This window comes from Canis lupus, chromosome 14, assembly GCF_003254725.2.
Source record: "Canis lupus dingo isolate Sandy chromosome 14, ASM325472v2, whole genome shotgun sequence".
NCBI lineage: Eukaryota > Metazoa > Chordata > Mammalia > Carnivora > Canidae > Canis > Canis lupus.
Genome location: NC_064256.1, coordinates 59,807,526 through 59,821,067, shown reverse-complemented (window position 1 = coordinate 59,821,067; position 13,542 = coordinate 59,807,526). Strand labels below are relative to the sequence as shown.

The window sequence follows — 13,542 nt, the reverse complement described above, 5'->3', positions numbered from 1 at the left end:
ATGTACTATAATTGAAGCCAGATAACAATCATATATATGGCAACACTAATGAATATGGTGACCTATGGATTCATTATTCATTCTCACATATCAGAGTGTAATGTTTAAACTGGAATGCAATGTTAAATAGGTATCAAGTCAGAATGTAGAAAAACTTCTCTATCAAAATGTACAAACTTTTAATTGCTGCTGCACTGAAAGAAAAATATACAACTAATTCAAAGGATGGAAATAACGAAGAGAAAAAAATGTCCTAATGAGACTGGTATCTATGATATGGCTTATAAGTATCTGCATCTATGAAGTAAGATTACGAGATGGTACCTTAAACTATCTTTTGACTTACTATGTTGAGATTTAAATATTTTCATTGTTAATTTTTAAAATGCCTTAAAATTTAACAAACTATAAAATTCCTACGATCAACTCAATGAAATTATCTGGTATTTCATATGCTTAATGGTATTGAATTTCCCTTTCTCCCCATTGGTATTTAAAACAAACATCTGTATTATATATGTTGCAGGTAATCTGCTCAGAGAAACAGCTGGCCAATAAACTAATTTGCATAAAATACATTAACAAATGAAATGCATTTCTACAGAGAATGTTCTAGTGTTTTACATCTTGTCATACAATACCTATACAGACTATGCATATTAATGCCATTCTCTAACTTCTTAGAAAGGCGAATCACTGCAAGTCCAAAGTAGAACGTATCTTGTTAGTTCACACTGCCCTCTTTAGGCAACATTAGGGTAACCAAACAAAGACGACTTGAAAAAATTAAAACCTTAAAAAAAAAAAAAAAAGATCTTAGCATTAACTTTCAAAACTCAGCAACAGAACCCTTTAAAGCTCCCCAGGCAGACGTGGATGTGCAGACTATCATATCTTTTCCATGGGGTGGGTCAGAGAGGTGTTTCTATCATATTATTACTATCAGAATTTAATCATCCACTTTATCATTCAGTGAGATTAGATCACATCTTACTTTAGAACATAAGTGAATATAAAAGTTAAACTGTCCAAAAACAGCACACTCCAGTCTATCATTTAAAAGGCAGTATACTAAAAATGCATTGCACACACATAATTGCTCCTACATGGAACTGGCATCTTGAAGAATATGAAAAATTTAGAATAAATAAAAAACGTTTTTTTTTCTCTCTGCTACCAAAGCATGTCGAGTATTCGTTTGAAATGAGTAAAATAATACTTTAAAAACTGTAAATTGATTATGTCGAATGTCTTGATTCAAAAACAAAACGATGTGCCACTTTACCACTGCCTCCTTCCATGGTTTTTCTATTTTTGGAGGAAGAAAACCACCACACCTCGGTCTATCTCTCGGATCCAGAACTAACCTGCCTCTGAAATGTTGAATACTTCCGAGTGCCTGCTAGTCACCGTCGGCGTGGAGGACTGAGGGGATCTGGGGGGGGTTTCTGAGTCACCTGCTTCCAGGCCCCCATCCACATCTCTCTCATTAATGTCTGGAAAACTGAAATCTGTGGAGGTGTCGTTGTCATTCAGGTTATCCACGAGGGCGTGCCCTGAGCCGCTCTCTTCGTCACCGGCAACCACGGCCCATGCTCCGGGCTCCGGGGGGCGAGGAGGCCGGGCCTTCCCGGTCTGAGGGTCATGTTCCTGCTCCCCGCTCCGGGGCTCTTGGGGCGGCTCGGGTGCTGGCGGGGATTTCTCAGCGCCTCTGTGCGGGGCCGCCTGACTGTCTGCTATCACACCTGTGCCTTTACTGTCTTCTGCAGAGCTTTCAGATAGTGACCCTGAGGTCGGGGCGGCCTGATCCACACGACTGCCCTCTCGGGTGTCTGCCTCGCTCGTTACCCTTTCCTGGGACTCCCTATAGGAGGAGCACCACATACACCTGCTCACGGACAGGCCTTCTCTCTCCCTGTCGTCGTCGTCGTCGTCATAATCGTCAGAATCCCCATCGTCACCACCACCCACTAAACCAGCATCAGCCCTGGCACTCGGGATCTGCCCGGAAGCTGGTTTGGAAGGAAGGAGCACCTTGGTTGTGGGGACAGGGCTCTGTGTGCCGGTGGGGACAGCTGTGATGGAAGCGTACACACTTCCTGGGGGAACAGAATGACGGGTGGTTACAGGCGAGTCAGAAAACGTGGCTGGAGCCCCAGCCAACACCTCGTCGGCCAGGGACACGTAGGTGGAGGTGAGAAGCTCATGGGGATATACGAGCTCGCTCGTAACTGTGCTCGGTGGTGCAGCCGTCGGTAAGGCAGGGGTAGCAGGTGCACGCCTTCCGCCCTGGGTGAGCGCATGGCTCACCTGAAGACTGGCCGTCGAGGTTGGAGCCTCAGCCAACACCTCGTTGGCCAGGGACCCCTCGGTGGAGGTGAGAAGCTCATGGGGATATACGAGCTCGCTCGTGAGTGTGCTCAGTGGTGCAGTTGTCGGTAAGGCAGGGGTAGCAGGTGCATGCCTTCCACCCGGGGTGAGCGCATGGCTCACCTGCAGGCCGGCCGTGGAGGCTGGAACCCCAGCCAACGCCTCGTCGGCCAGGGACCCCTCGGTGGAGGTGAGAAGCTCATGGGGATATACGAGCTCGCTCGTGAGTGTGCCTAGTGGCGCAGCCGTCGGTAAGGCAGGGGTAGCAGGTGCACGCCTTCCACCCGGGGCGAGCACATGGCTCACCTGCAGACTGGCTGTGGAGGCTGGAACCCCAGCCAACACCTCGTTGGCCAGGGACCCGTCGGTGGAGGTGAAGACCTCATGGGGATATAGGAGCTCGCTCGTGAGTGTGCTCAGTGGTGCAGTTGTCGGTAAGGCAGGGGTAGCAGGTGCACGCCTTTCACCCGGGGCGAGCGCATGGCTCACCTGCAGCCTGGCCGTGGAGGCTGGAACCCCAGCCAACACCTCGTCGGCCAGGGACCCGTCGGTGGAGGTGAGAAGCTCATAGGGATATAGGAGCTCGGTCGTGAGTGTGCTCGGTGGCGCAGTTGTCGGTAAGGCCGGGGTAGCGGGTGCACGCCTTCCACCTGGGGCGAGCGCATGGCTCACCTGCAGCCAGGCCGTGGAGGCTGGGGCCCCAGCCAGCACCTCGTGGGCCAGGGACCCGTCGGTGGAGGTGAGAAGCTCATGGGGATACAGGAGCTCGCTCGTGAGTAAGGCCGGGGTAGCAGGTGCACGCCTTCCGCCCGGGGCGAGCGCATGGCTCACCTGCAGCCCGGCCGTGGGCAGCGGCTCCTCACTGAGCAAGGACGGAGCCCACTGCGAACTTTGGCGACTAGGCCACAGCGGTTCGAAGGATTTCTCAGTTGCACGAGAAACGGTTGAACCCTGGGGGTCAGCGGCGGGCCCCAGGGCCCCGGGGGCGGACGCGGTTCCCCCCGGGGCGGCCCGGCCTTGCCCCGTCCCGGGTCCCGGGCTGCCAGGCGTCGGGGGCTCTCGCGGCGCGGGCGGGGCGGCGGTGGGCGCGGCGTGCCCCTCGGGGGCCCGCAGGGAGGGCTGCAGCGGCTCCGCGGGGAGGGCCGACGGCTCGCAGGGGGGCGGCGGGGCGGGGGCGGGGGCAGCAGCGGGCTCGCGGGGGGCGGCGCCCAGCGCAGGGGTCGGCCCGGCCGCCCCGAGGGCCTGCGCCCCGACGGCGTCCTCCGGGGCGTCCTCCGGGGCGTCGTCCGGGGCGTCGGGCACCCCCTGCGGGGCGGGCTCGGGGCGGAGCGCGACGTCGGCCTCCGCTCGCGGCCCCGCCTGCCCGGGGGGCACAGGTGCGGCGCGCGGCGTCGCGGGGCCCGGCCGGCCGTCGGGGGCGGGGAGCGCGCTGTCCGCGGGGGCGCCCGACCAGTCGGCGTCGCCGTCGCCGTCGCCGTCCCCGTCCCCCGACGCGCCGGGCGGGGGCAGCAGCGGGGGCGCGGGGGGCGCGGGCAGCACAAGCGTCGGGGAAGCGGCGGCGGCGGAGTCCCAGGGCGCGGCGTGCGGGGCCGGGGCCGGGGCGGGGGCGCGGCTGGCAGCGGCAGGGCTGGCGCTGCGGGTCGGGCCGGCAAGCAGCGGGGGGGCTAGAGGGCGGGCCGGGCTAGCGCGGGCGGGCCGGGCGGGCGTCTCACCGTGGGAGCCGGGCGGCGTGCTGGGCGGGTGCGCCGCGCTCGCGGGGGGCCGCGGGGGGCCCGGGTCCTGCCGTCCGGGGGGCGCCGTCGGGGCCGAGGCCGCGCTGGCGGAGGGCGGCCCGTGCGCGCCGGGGGTCGCGGGGGTCGCGGGGGTCGCGGGGGCGCGCGGGGCCGAGGGCTGCGCGGAGCCGGGCCCGCCTGCGTCGGAGGCGGCGTCGGGCGGGGGCTCCTCGGGCCCGGAGCCGGAGCCGGAGCCGGAGCCGGAGCCCGACGCGGCTGGCTCCCCGGGGGCGGGCCCCGCGGGCGGGGGCGGGGGCGGGGGCGCGGGCGGGGCTGCGGCGCGGGAGCCCCCGGAGCCCCCGGAGCCCCCGGAGCCCGGGGAGTCGGCGGCGCGCGGGGCCAGCCCGAGCGCGGTCAGCAGGCCCTCGTCCTCGCCCAGGTCGCTGGACGCCTCCGGGGACTCGGCCCCCGACCCCGCGGGCCCCGGCAGGTGCAGCTGGGAGCGGCCGGGCGCGGGAGTCCCGGGGAGCCCTGGGCGGGGGGCGGGCGCCGTGACCCCCCGGGAGGTGGGGCGCACGCCCTGCCCCGGGGCTCCGCCTGCCCTCGCCGGGGTTCGGCGGGGCTCGGCCTCGTCGCGTTGGGTCCCCGCGAGCTTGTAGCCGGCTGTGGTCGGAGTCTGGGGCTCCTCCCTCCGCAGGTGGCTTGTGGCGCCGTCTCTGCGGGGATGCACGAGAGCGTCCTCTCCGCTGTCTTCGCCCCCGTCTTCCTCCTTTGAAAAGCAAACGAGATTCAATGGGACCTAAGGAAGGAGGAAGCGCCCGAATGCGCAACGACGCCTCACACCGCCCTGCACCGCTCACCTCCACGGTGCGAACCCAGGCCGCGCCCGCCCTCCCCTGCCTCCAGCCCAGGACCCTTCTCGTCCCCCTCCCAGGACACTCCGCAAACCCCTGAGGACACCTGTTCACGGCTGCCTTTATTCTTTTTTTTTTTTTTTTGATTTTTATTTATGATAGTCACAGAGAGAGAGAGAGAGAGAGAGAGAGAGAGAGAGAGAGAGAGAGGCAGAGACACAGGCAGAGGGAGGAGCAGGCTCCATGCACCGGGAGCCCGATGTGGGATTCGATCCCGGGTCTCCAGGATCGTGCCCTGGGCCAAAGGCAGGCGCTAAACCGCTGCGCCACCCAGGGATCCCCTTTCATTTTGTTTTAAATATTTTCCACTCAAGGCATAGGTGGACATCGTCGTCTTCTTTTATATTTAAAAAAGTTTTTATTTAAATCCAATTAACATCTATTATTATTGTCTTAAAATATTTTATTTATTTGAGAGAGAGAGGGAGAGGGACGGGTAGACTCCAGCTGAGCACAGAGCCTGACCGGGAGCTCGATCTCAGGACCCTGAGACCATGGCCTGGGCCAACACCAAGAGGCCAGACACTTCACCAACTGAGCCACCAGGTGCCCCACAGACACTCTGTTAAAAACAAATTGTCAGAGTATGCTTCTAGCACCAGGTAATTTTATATTTTCCTTTGAAACACCATTGGGGTGACCCAGTCTTTCAGGAACACTTGTCACTGCTGTGGCCCAGGAGCACTCTGGCTAGAGGTCAACCAAGACCCATGGTTTTTGCTGTTTGTTTTTTCTTTTTTAACTGTGCATTTTATGACATGTCTAATCATGTGCTTCAAAAACAAAACGGCCACAGGTGTCGTCCAGGTAGGCTATGGGACATGCTGTTGTCACTCTGAAGCCTGGGATGTGAACCTCCTCGTGAACCGTGCTTCCCTTTAGGGGGACACAAGGGGAGGCAAGGCAGCAGCGAGCCCAGGTCCCCGGGCTTCCACTCTAGCTCGCTCTCGTCCCCAGCCTTCTCTCTGCTTCCCAAAAAGGTGTGAAGAGAGCGTACGCACACATTCACCCCCAGAGAAAGCAAAGGAAACGGCCACCCCTCACGCAGCACGGCAGCCCTGTCCCCGCCGCAGACTCCGGGTCACCACCTGGACTGGTGGACATGAAACAGCTGCAGCGGAGCCGGTCTCCTCATCTGCTCTCCCCGCCCCGGCGGCCAGCTTTCAAAGACCAGCCTCCGCTGCTATTGCCCCCGTCAGCCTCAGCAGCATTTAGGGACTTTCTTCAAACACCCAGCCAGGGCGTGACGGTTAACGTCAAATCTGGCCGCACAACATAACCCATGGGGCTGGGACATTTATCACATGGGGGGGGGGTGCTGGAGACTCCAAAGGGGCCTGAGGGGTGGGGGTCAGGCAGGGGGCTCCCGGCCTGGCTTTTCCTCCATCCTGATCCTCAGATCCCTCAGAGCCAGAGAGATCAAGGGGCTACCTCTGTTGGCCCGCAGGACTGTCACTTGTCAGATCTTTTAAAGTCACATCCCTTAAAAGAAGAAAACTGACAGTACAAATTAGTAAGAACTAACCAATTTTAGGAGAAAGAATCTGAATCTTAAACTGTGTTCATATACCTCTCAGAATCTGATGAAAATGGGGGTGCTGGGATGGAGCAGTCGGTTAAGCATCCAACTCTTGGTTTTGGCTCAGGCCCTGATCTCAGGGTCATGGGATCGAGCCCTGGGTCAGGCTCTGTGCTCAGTGCAGAGTCTGCTCGAGACTCTCTCTCCCTCTCCCTCTGGTCCTGCCCCCTGCCCACGCTCTCGGTCTCTAAACTAAATAAAGAAATCTTTTAAAAAATGTGATGAAAATGAGGTGCCATTCATTGATCCTACCTAACCACATCTTGTAGATCTCTATGAAGGCATGTGACCTCATGTCAACACTTCAAGAACAGATCATTCATCCTCTATGATTACTTTATACAAACCTGAAACCACAAATATTTTAATGTATACTCCTTCCTATATTTTCTTATGAAGTTACTGTGGATCTTTCTTCCACTATGGTTTTGAACTGTGTCACACCTGTTATTCTTCACAGCTTCCATTTAGGAAATTTTATTGTAAGGCCTGGATCATGCTGGAGATACTTTATCCTTCAAAGTAATGCATTTTTATTTGAAGACAATCTAAGAAACATCGCCCAAACTATTGGCTTCCAAATTCAGTTTTTAAAGACCATTACATGGACCCTGGGTGGCTTGGCAGATGAGTGCCTGCCTTCGACCCAGGGCGTGATCCTGGAGTTCTGGGATCGAGTCCCACATCGGGCTGCCCGCAGGGAGCCTGCTTCTACCTCTGCCTGCATCTCTGCCTCTCTCTCTCTCTCTGTCTCTCATAAATGAATGAATGAATGAATGAATGAATGAATGAATAAATAAATAAATAACCATTACAGATACGTTCCAGGAATCTGCCAACATTCATCCCTGCATGAATCCGTGGTAGTGAATAGTGTCATGCATGGACTAAATATTTGTACCTCCCTGAATTCCTATGTAGAAATCCTACCCCTCAGAGTGATGGTATTAGGAAGTGTAGCCTTTGGGAAGTAACTGAGATTAGATGAGGTCTTAAGGGTAGATCTTCATGAATGGGATTAATGCTCTTCTAGGAAGAGTCATGAGAGACCTTGCTGCTTCTGCTCTGCTCTCTACCGTGTGAAGATGCAACGAGAAGCCGGCAGTCTGCACCCTGGTGATCGCGGCTAGGTTTACACCTATCCATGTGTAGGCACACAGACACACACAAAGGTATCCTTGGCTGGATTTTGTGAACTCTCGTTGAAAGGTAGACTGCTCACTTTGGTAGAATAATCCTTTGTGTATAAATTAATCCTTTAATTTTTATAAGACATAAAAATTATTGAGATAATTCTACGTGTGAAAATACAACCTAGTGGCTATTCATTGCCAGATAGTAGTAGCATTAGTTATCATGCTCTATGGCCTCATACACACATACATACATACGTGTACATTTGTATTACATTAAGAACAGCACCTGCATTTAACATAATTTCAGTTACGATGAACAGTACATTTGGCTGTACGGTGAGGCAGAAGATGCACCAGTCATTTTGTCTCAATTTTAAAAATTAAGCTAATGTTAAAATTTATAAATCTTTTAAAGTACTTATTTACTTATAGGACGTTATGTTAGCAACAAACATTTATAATAAGAATAATCCATACACAATTGTTTAGATTCAATGGGCAGAAGCGTATATACAACCTATGTTTTGGCTCATATTTATATCAATCTGTCAACCATTAGTTATTTATAAATAAACTGCAGAAATGTTAAGAATTGGTTAAATATTAGTCTTTTAGAAAAACTTGAACATTGAAAAAATTCTGAGTTATAGTTTATAGTTATAATTATCTTGAAAGTTCACTTTTTAAATTATCACCAACCTTTTTGGTTTTTTTTTTATTATACTATCAAAGTGTCTTCCAACTCTTCCGTGGAGGAATCATGTATATCAATTACATGCCTACCTACGAAGCTCAGCAACTAACTCCTACAATGAATAATGCCGCACAAACTTTGGTTAATGCAACATCTGAAATCTAGCCAATAACTGAAAAAAGACTTTTTAATTTTAAAACATTGTAATATGAAAAGAGCTATAATACCTTGACTATTTCTTCAGTTCCAATCAATTCAGGGAAGAGGTCAAGTTCTACAAAAATAGAAACAAAATTATTAAAACGTTTATTCAACTATTTCAACCATGTGGGTTTACCTTTGGATGGAAAGAGGAGAGAGAAGGGGGGGGGGAAGGCTTTTTAGCTTTGAAAATACAGAATCTCCAAAAATAAAAATCTCAGATTTTAGTTTCCGACAGTACTGAACACTGCGTAACACACCACCACGCCAACCTACGTGAAGCTGCAGTCGAAGCCTTCATCTCTATCCTCTACCCCAACTCCCTTCTCCTTCCTCCTCCCCTCGTGTGTGACTGAAGCTAAGAAGGGAGAGGGGGACAGGCTGACACTACGGAGTATTAAAAAACCCAAATGATTTTTTCTCAGTGTAGACCTCCATCTTTAACAGGGTTGATAGTTAGGGAAATGCCAGGGATTAGGGGGAGAATTGACAGGACTTATTTTCTTATTCGGCTTCTTATCCCTTCAGTTCCTCTTCGGAGTGAGGTCAAATGATCCTCTTATACCGTGGATTTGGGCTCACGCTCAGACGTACGCAGGGCATTGCACCAAGTGGCCGATGTCTTCCCGCAGGTCCAGCCTGGTGGCCACAGGACCACATCATCCCAGTCCCTGCATCATCCCAGTCCCTCCTCTCCAGGGAAACCCGGCTGTGCTGTTTAGACGGGGAATGCACTGGCCAGGATCATTCAAGCCTGCTATTCCCAAGGACCAGAATCCGTGTATTTCCAGTACATGGATTATCTCGATCTTAAAACCTGTCCGCGAACGAGGAGAGACTAGGCGCTGGTTCTCTCCCGCCACAAGGAGACCACACGGGTCACTGAGGGCCGAGCGAGAAGCAGGTTCACTCCGCATCTGAGCTGCGTCGGGCTCAGCTGGAACGAGCGTTAGCACAGCGATGCTTCTCTTGTTCCTATTACTTCACAGAATCTCATTCCACCCCCGACACTCACGCTCTTCCCTAGCCCAGTGCTGCTTGTGGCCTCTAGGTATCCTCAGGGGAGATGCACATTCTCTAAAGTTTTCAAAGGTAAAAGTAAACTAACAGGAAACGTTACAGGAAATGATCAAATCCAGGCCTCTTCTATAATACAGACTTCCTTGAGTTTATTTTTATCATAAAATTTCTAGGCATTAAGAAATGTTGAGGCCATAAAATGTAGTCCTGTGCATGGATTCCATTTAGAGGAGAATTCAAGAAAAATTTAGAAGTGAGCCAATCTCTTAGAGAATTTAGGCAAAATTAATACTCTTAGCCATTCAGCTCTCTCAAAGTTTGTTAGCCTAAACAATTTTAATTGAGTTAAATTCTAACCCTCAACTAGTTTTTTTCTTATTAAAACTGACCATGAAAAAGTTTGGAAACCTTTATTTGGACCATCAATGTTCTCTGTTTTCCATTTTTTGTTTTTCATGCTCTTTATTCTTCATGTTTTCGAATTGAGAGGATTTCAATAGTTTGAAACATTTGTGTCTCTATGACCTCCAAGGAAATCAGTACAGTGAGTTTAAAGATGGGATGCAGCTAAACTATAAAAGGCAAATAAGAACCTTCAATATGATTTTCTATAAACTACATTTAGAGAAGTTCATGCATGTGAGAGCCTTTAAATTCAGCATGTGAGACCATGCATAATTTTACCAAAATGCTCTTAAGTGGAGTCACACCCTTCATGAACTTTTAAAATATTTTAATGTTAGTGAGGGCAAGTCATAAGAAATGTTTGCTAGTGACACATATATTATACTATTGCTTTTTCTCTGCTCAGAGGCTATGGGAAAAAAGTCTCAATGATAATCCGTTCTCTTCAACATGTTTAAGGAAATGTTTTAAAATTAAAAACAAACAAGCAAGCAAATTAAAACATGGTCTATCTTTACCTAACTTCATACTTTTAACAGGCAAAAGTAGTTTTCTTATTGATTGTCAAGGCTGGGGCAGGGCAGGTATAATTATCACAGTGATGACTGATTTTCTTTCCTTTCAATATTCTCTGAGTGCATCATTGCATGTGATTTATCCTTATCCTTTTGCCACAGCATAAGTTAACTTCAATTTGGTTTCCAATTAGATTATTTGAATTGACTAAAATTCTGGGGTTGCCCTGGATCACCTTTTACCCCATATAATCCAGAAATCTCTCTGCTGAGTGTCTTTAGAACAATTGTTAAACACAATACTTTTAGAAAATTTTTTCTATCAGGGGCGCCTGGGTGGCTCAGTCAGTTAAGCGTCTGTCTTGGGCTCAGGTCATGATCCCAGGGTCCTGGGATCGAGCCCCATGTCGTCGGGCTCCCGGCTCAGAGGGGAGTCTGCCTCTCTCTCCCTCTCTTTGCCTGCCCTTCCCACTCCCCACCCCTCCACAGCTCATGCTCTCTGTCAAATACATTTTTTTAAAATGTGTGTGTTTTTTTTTTTAATCTTCCTGGAGATTCTGAAGCCATACTTCTGAGTCTGAGAGTTCACAGCGCCCAAGTCATAGTTCTGGTGATGGGCGCAAGCTCATATTGGGTACCCTCTGGCTTGCTGGTTCTTCACCAGAAAAACTGGCATTTTAGCAGCCATTGATCGGACTCAGGCAATACTGATATATTAAGTAGTTCAAAATCATACTGGTTTGCAGTCTTCTCACTCACTTCATCAAAATAGACTGCATGAAGGCTATAAAAAGTCCCACAGTAAAGACGGTTAATGTATTTTTTGAGCGAATACAGAAAATTCACATGTGTGATAACTGAACAAAAGCTATTATTGGTTCATTACAGTTTAGTTTGGGGGCACATGTTATGTTAAGTTTTCTAGAAGAGCATGTTAGTAACACATTAATATTCCACGACACAAAAAAGCAACACTGATGTAGGTTGGCAAGCAAGGCTTATTTAATTGTCTAAAGAAAGCCAAGTTTCACACTGCAAGAGGTCGAAGCAACGTAGACTGCAATATCTTGAAACTGTGATTTTAAATATTATATAATAACAGCCATAGCACATGATGATACAGAGCGAGGACAGAGAGACCGTGATTTAACAAACACAACTGTTACACAACTGACAAGCACACAACAACAGAAAAATGTGTGGATCTAAGTCACCATGCATTTAAATTTAACACATATAATTACCAAGACCCTAAAACGTGTACTTAAATGATATCCTCTATAATTGTATAATAATTAACTCTACATTATAGAATAGAAATGACACACTTATTTTAGTTACAATGAAATAAATATATTTATGAATAGTTTATTCATAAATATAGTTTTCTACAAAGTATTTGGAAAGAATATACTTTAAGCTTACTAACCTTTCCTGAGGAATTCGAATAGTTTCTTAATATGAATTTATGCAGGTTATTTTAAAATAGCAATTTATAGACATATTTAATGGACACTCGTTTTATGGTGACACTGTGGTACACAGCAAGTGTAATGAAAATGCACAAGCAATAATCAAATTAGCCAAAGTTAAATGCACAACTTAGAAGGTTGAGTTTTCCTTCATAGATATTGATTAAGATATTTGAAATCTACCATTGAAAGAATGAGGGCAATTAGAAGTGACCCCCTTCATTTCTTTTTAACAAAAGTAAAAAACAATACAGTATTTAGAAAACAGCTTATCCAAAATAATAATAATTCAACAGGGTACATTACAATGTTACTAAGGTAATGAACAATATGATTAACAGGATGAAATGGTACTGATGAAAACCATGAAATAAGCAGCAAACTCAAAAGCCACTTACATCTACATTAGCCACATAAATTATAAAATTCACAAAGCTGGTAGGTACCATCACACTAAAACACAAGATAGTACTTTTATCAAGACTTCTACTGTGATATATTTACAACAGACACAATATTTAAGATAATGTAGTTTTAGTAACAAATTAAAAATATATGAATTGAAACGCCATTGCCGCCTTTTAGATCAGAACAAAAGTTCCAAAAGAACAAATCTTTTCTTTATGAAGAAATAGGAAGACCCCAAACTTTGGGTAAGTTGGTTTTTGATGAAGGACTGCCACCAAATTATTTTGGTGGCAATAATTATAGAATAGTCTAAGTTTTTAACCTTGGATTTACAGAGGGATATCATAGTGAAACATCAAATCAAATACCATCTTTTACTAAAACATCATTACCGTACAAAATGCTTTAAGGGACTGAGATATCCATGGGGACTAACATCTCATTAGTTCGACATTGTCCTCAGCCTTTGAATAAATGGAAATCAAGTTATAATATTTGTTATTTTGTACAAATGTGAACGTTCTACAAATGATACAAGAATGTTGTACTTTGTGCCAGTATAGAGTCAGTCTAAAAGGATCACTCAGAAATTACTTCTGTAGAAAATAGACATTTGATCTGTTTTTCTTTATGCAATAAGCATTTCAAAAGTAAAAACGAAAGAATTAATAAAGTTTGAAATTCTGGCATAGTGGATAGAGCAAGAAAGATATAACACAAATAGCTGGAAGTAATTATTTTTTGTAAACTCCTGGGACATTGTTTCATGTGCAGAAATGAGAGTGTTATAATTAAACCAAGGTAGTAAATTAAATGAATGCATTTAATATAATTCATATCCTAAAATATACAATAGGATTCGAGGAGATTTTTACGTGCCATACTTCTTCAATTCACATATGATATTGGCCAATATAGTCAATGTTGCACTGCTAGGTGGATCGATATGGGGAACTGTGGTGAGGGATGACAGTGGAGGACGGTATAACTGAAGCCAGGGTCAGTAAATTTGATACCCACCTTTCAATAAGATTTAGTGTTCACATTCCATTTAAAAGTAGCCTAATTTTGAAGAACAATGCTAAATAAAAGCAATACATCATACCCAGGCCATGA

At 48.1% G+C, this 13,542-nt stretch overlaps 1 protein-coding gene across 1 annotated transcript in view; it reads right to left on the bottom strand.

Moving 5' to 3' along the window:
- The window catches only part of PTPRZ1 (protein tyrosine phosphatase receptor type Z1), a 157,663-nt gene that overhangs the window by 39,283 nt on the left and 104,838 nt on the right, over positions 1 to 13,542 (bottom strand). Inside the window, exons 11-12 of the mRNA XM_035698435.2 lie at positions 8,633 to 8,679; positions 1,368 to 4,851 (exon numbers count right to left, since the gene is read on the bottom strand). Of these exons, the coding sequence (XP_035554328.2) occupies positions 1,368 to 4,851; positions 8,633 to 8,679 (3,531 nt within the window). The remainder of the gene's footprint in view (positions 1 to 1,367; positions 4,852 to 8,632; positions 8,680 to 13,542) is intronic.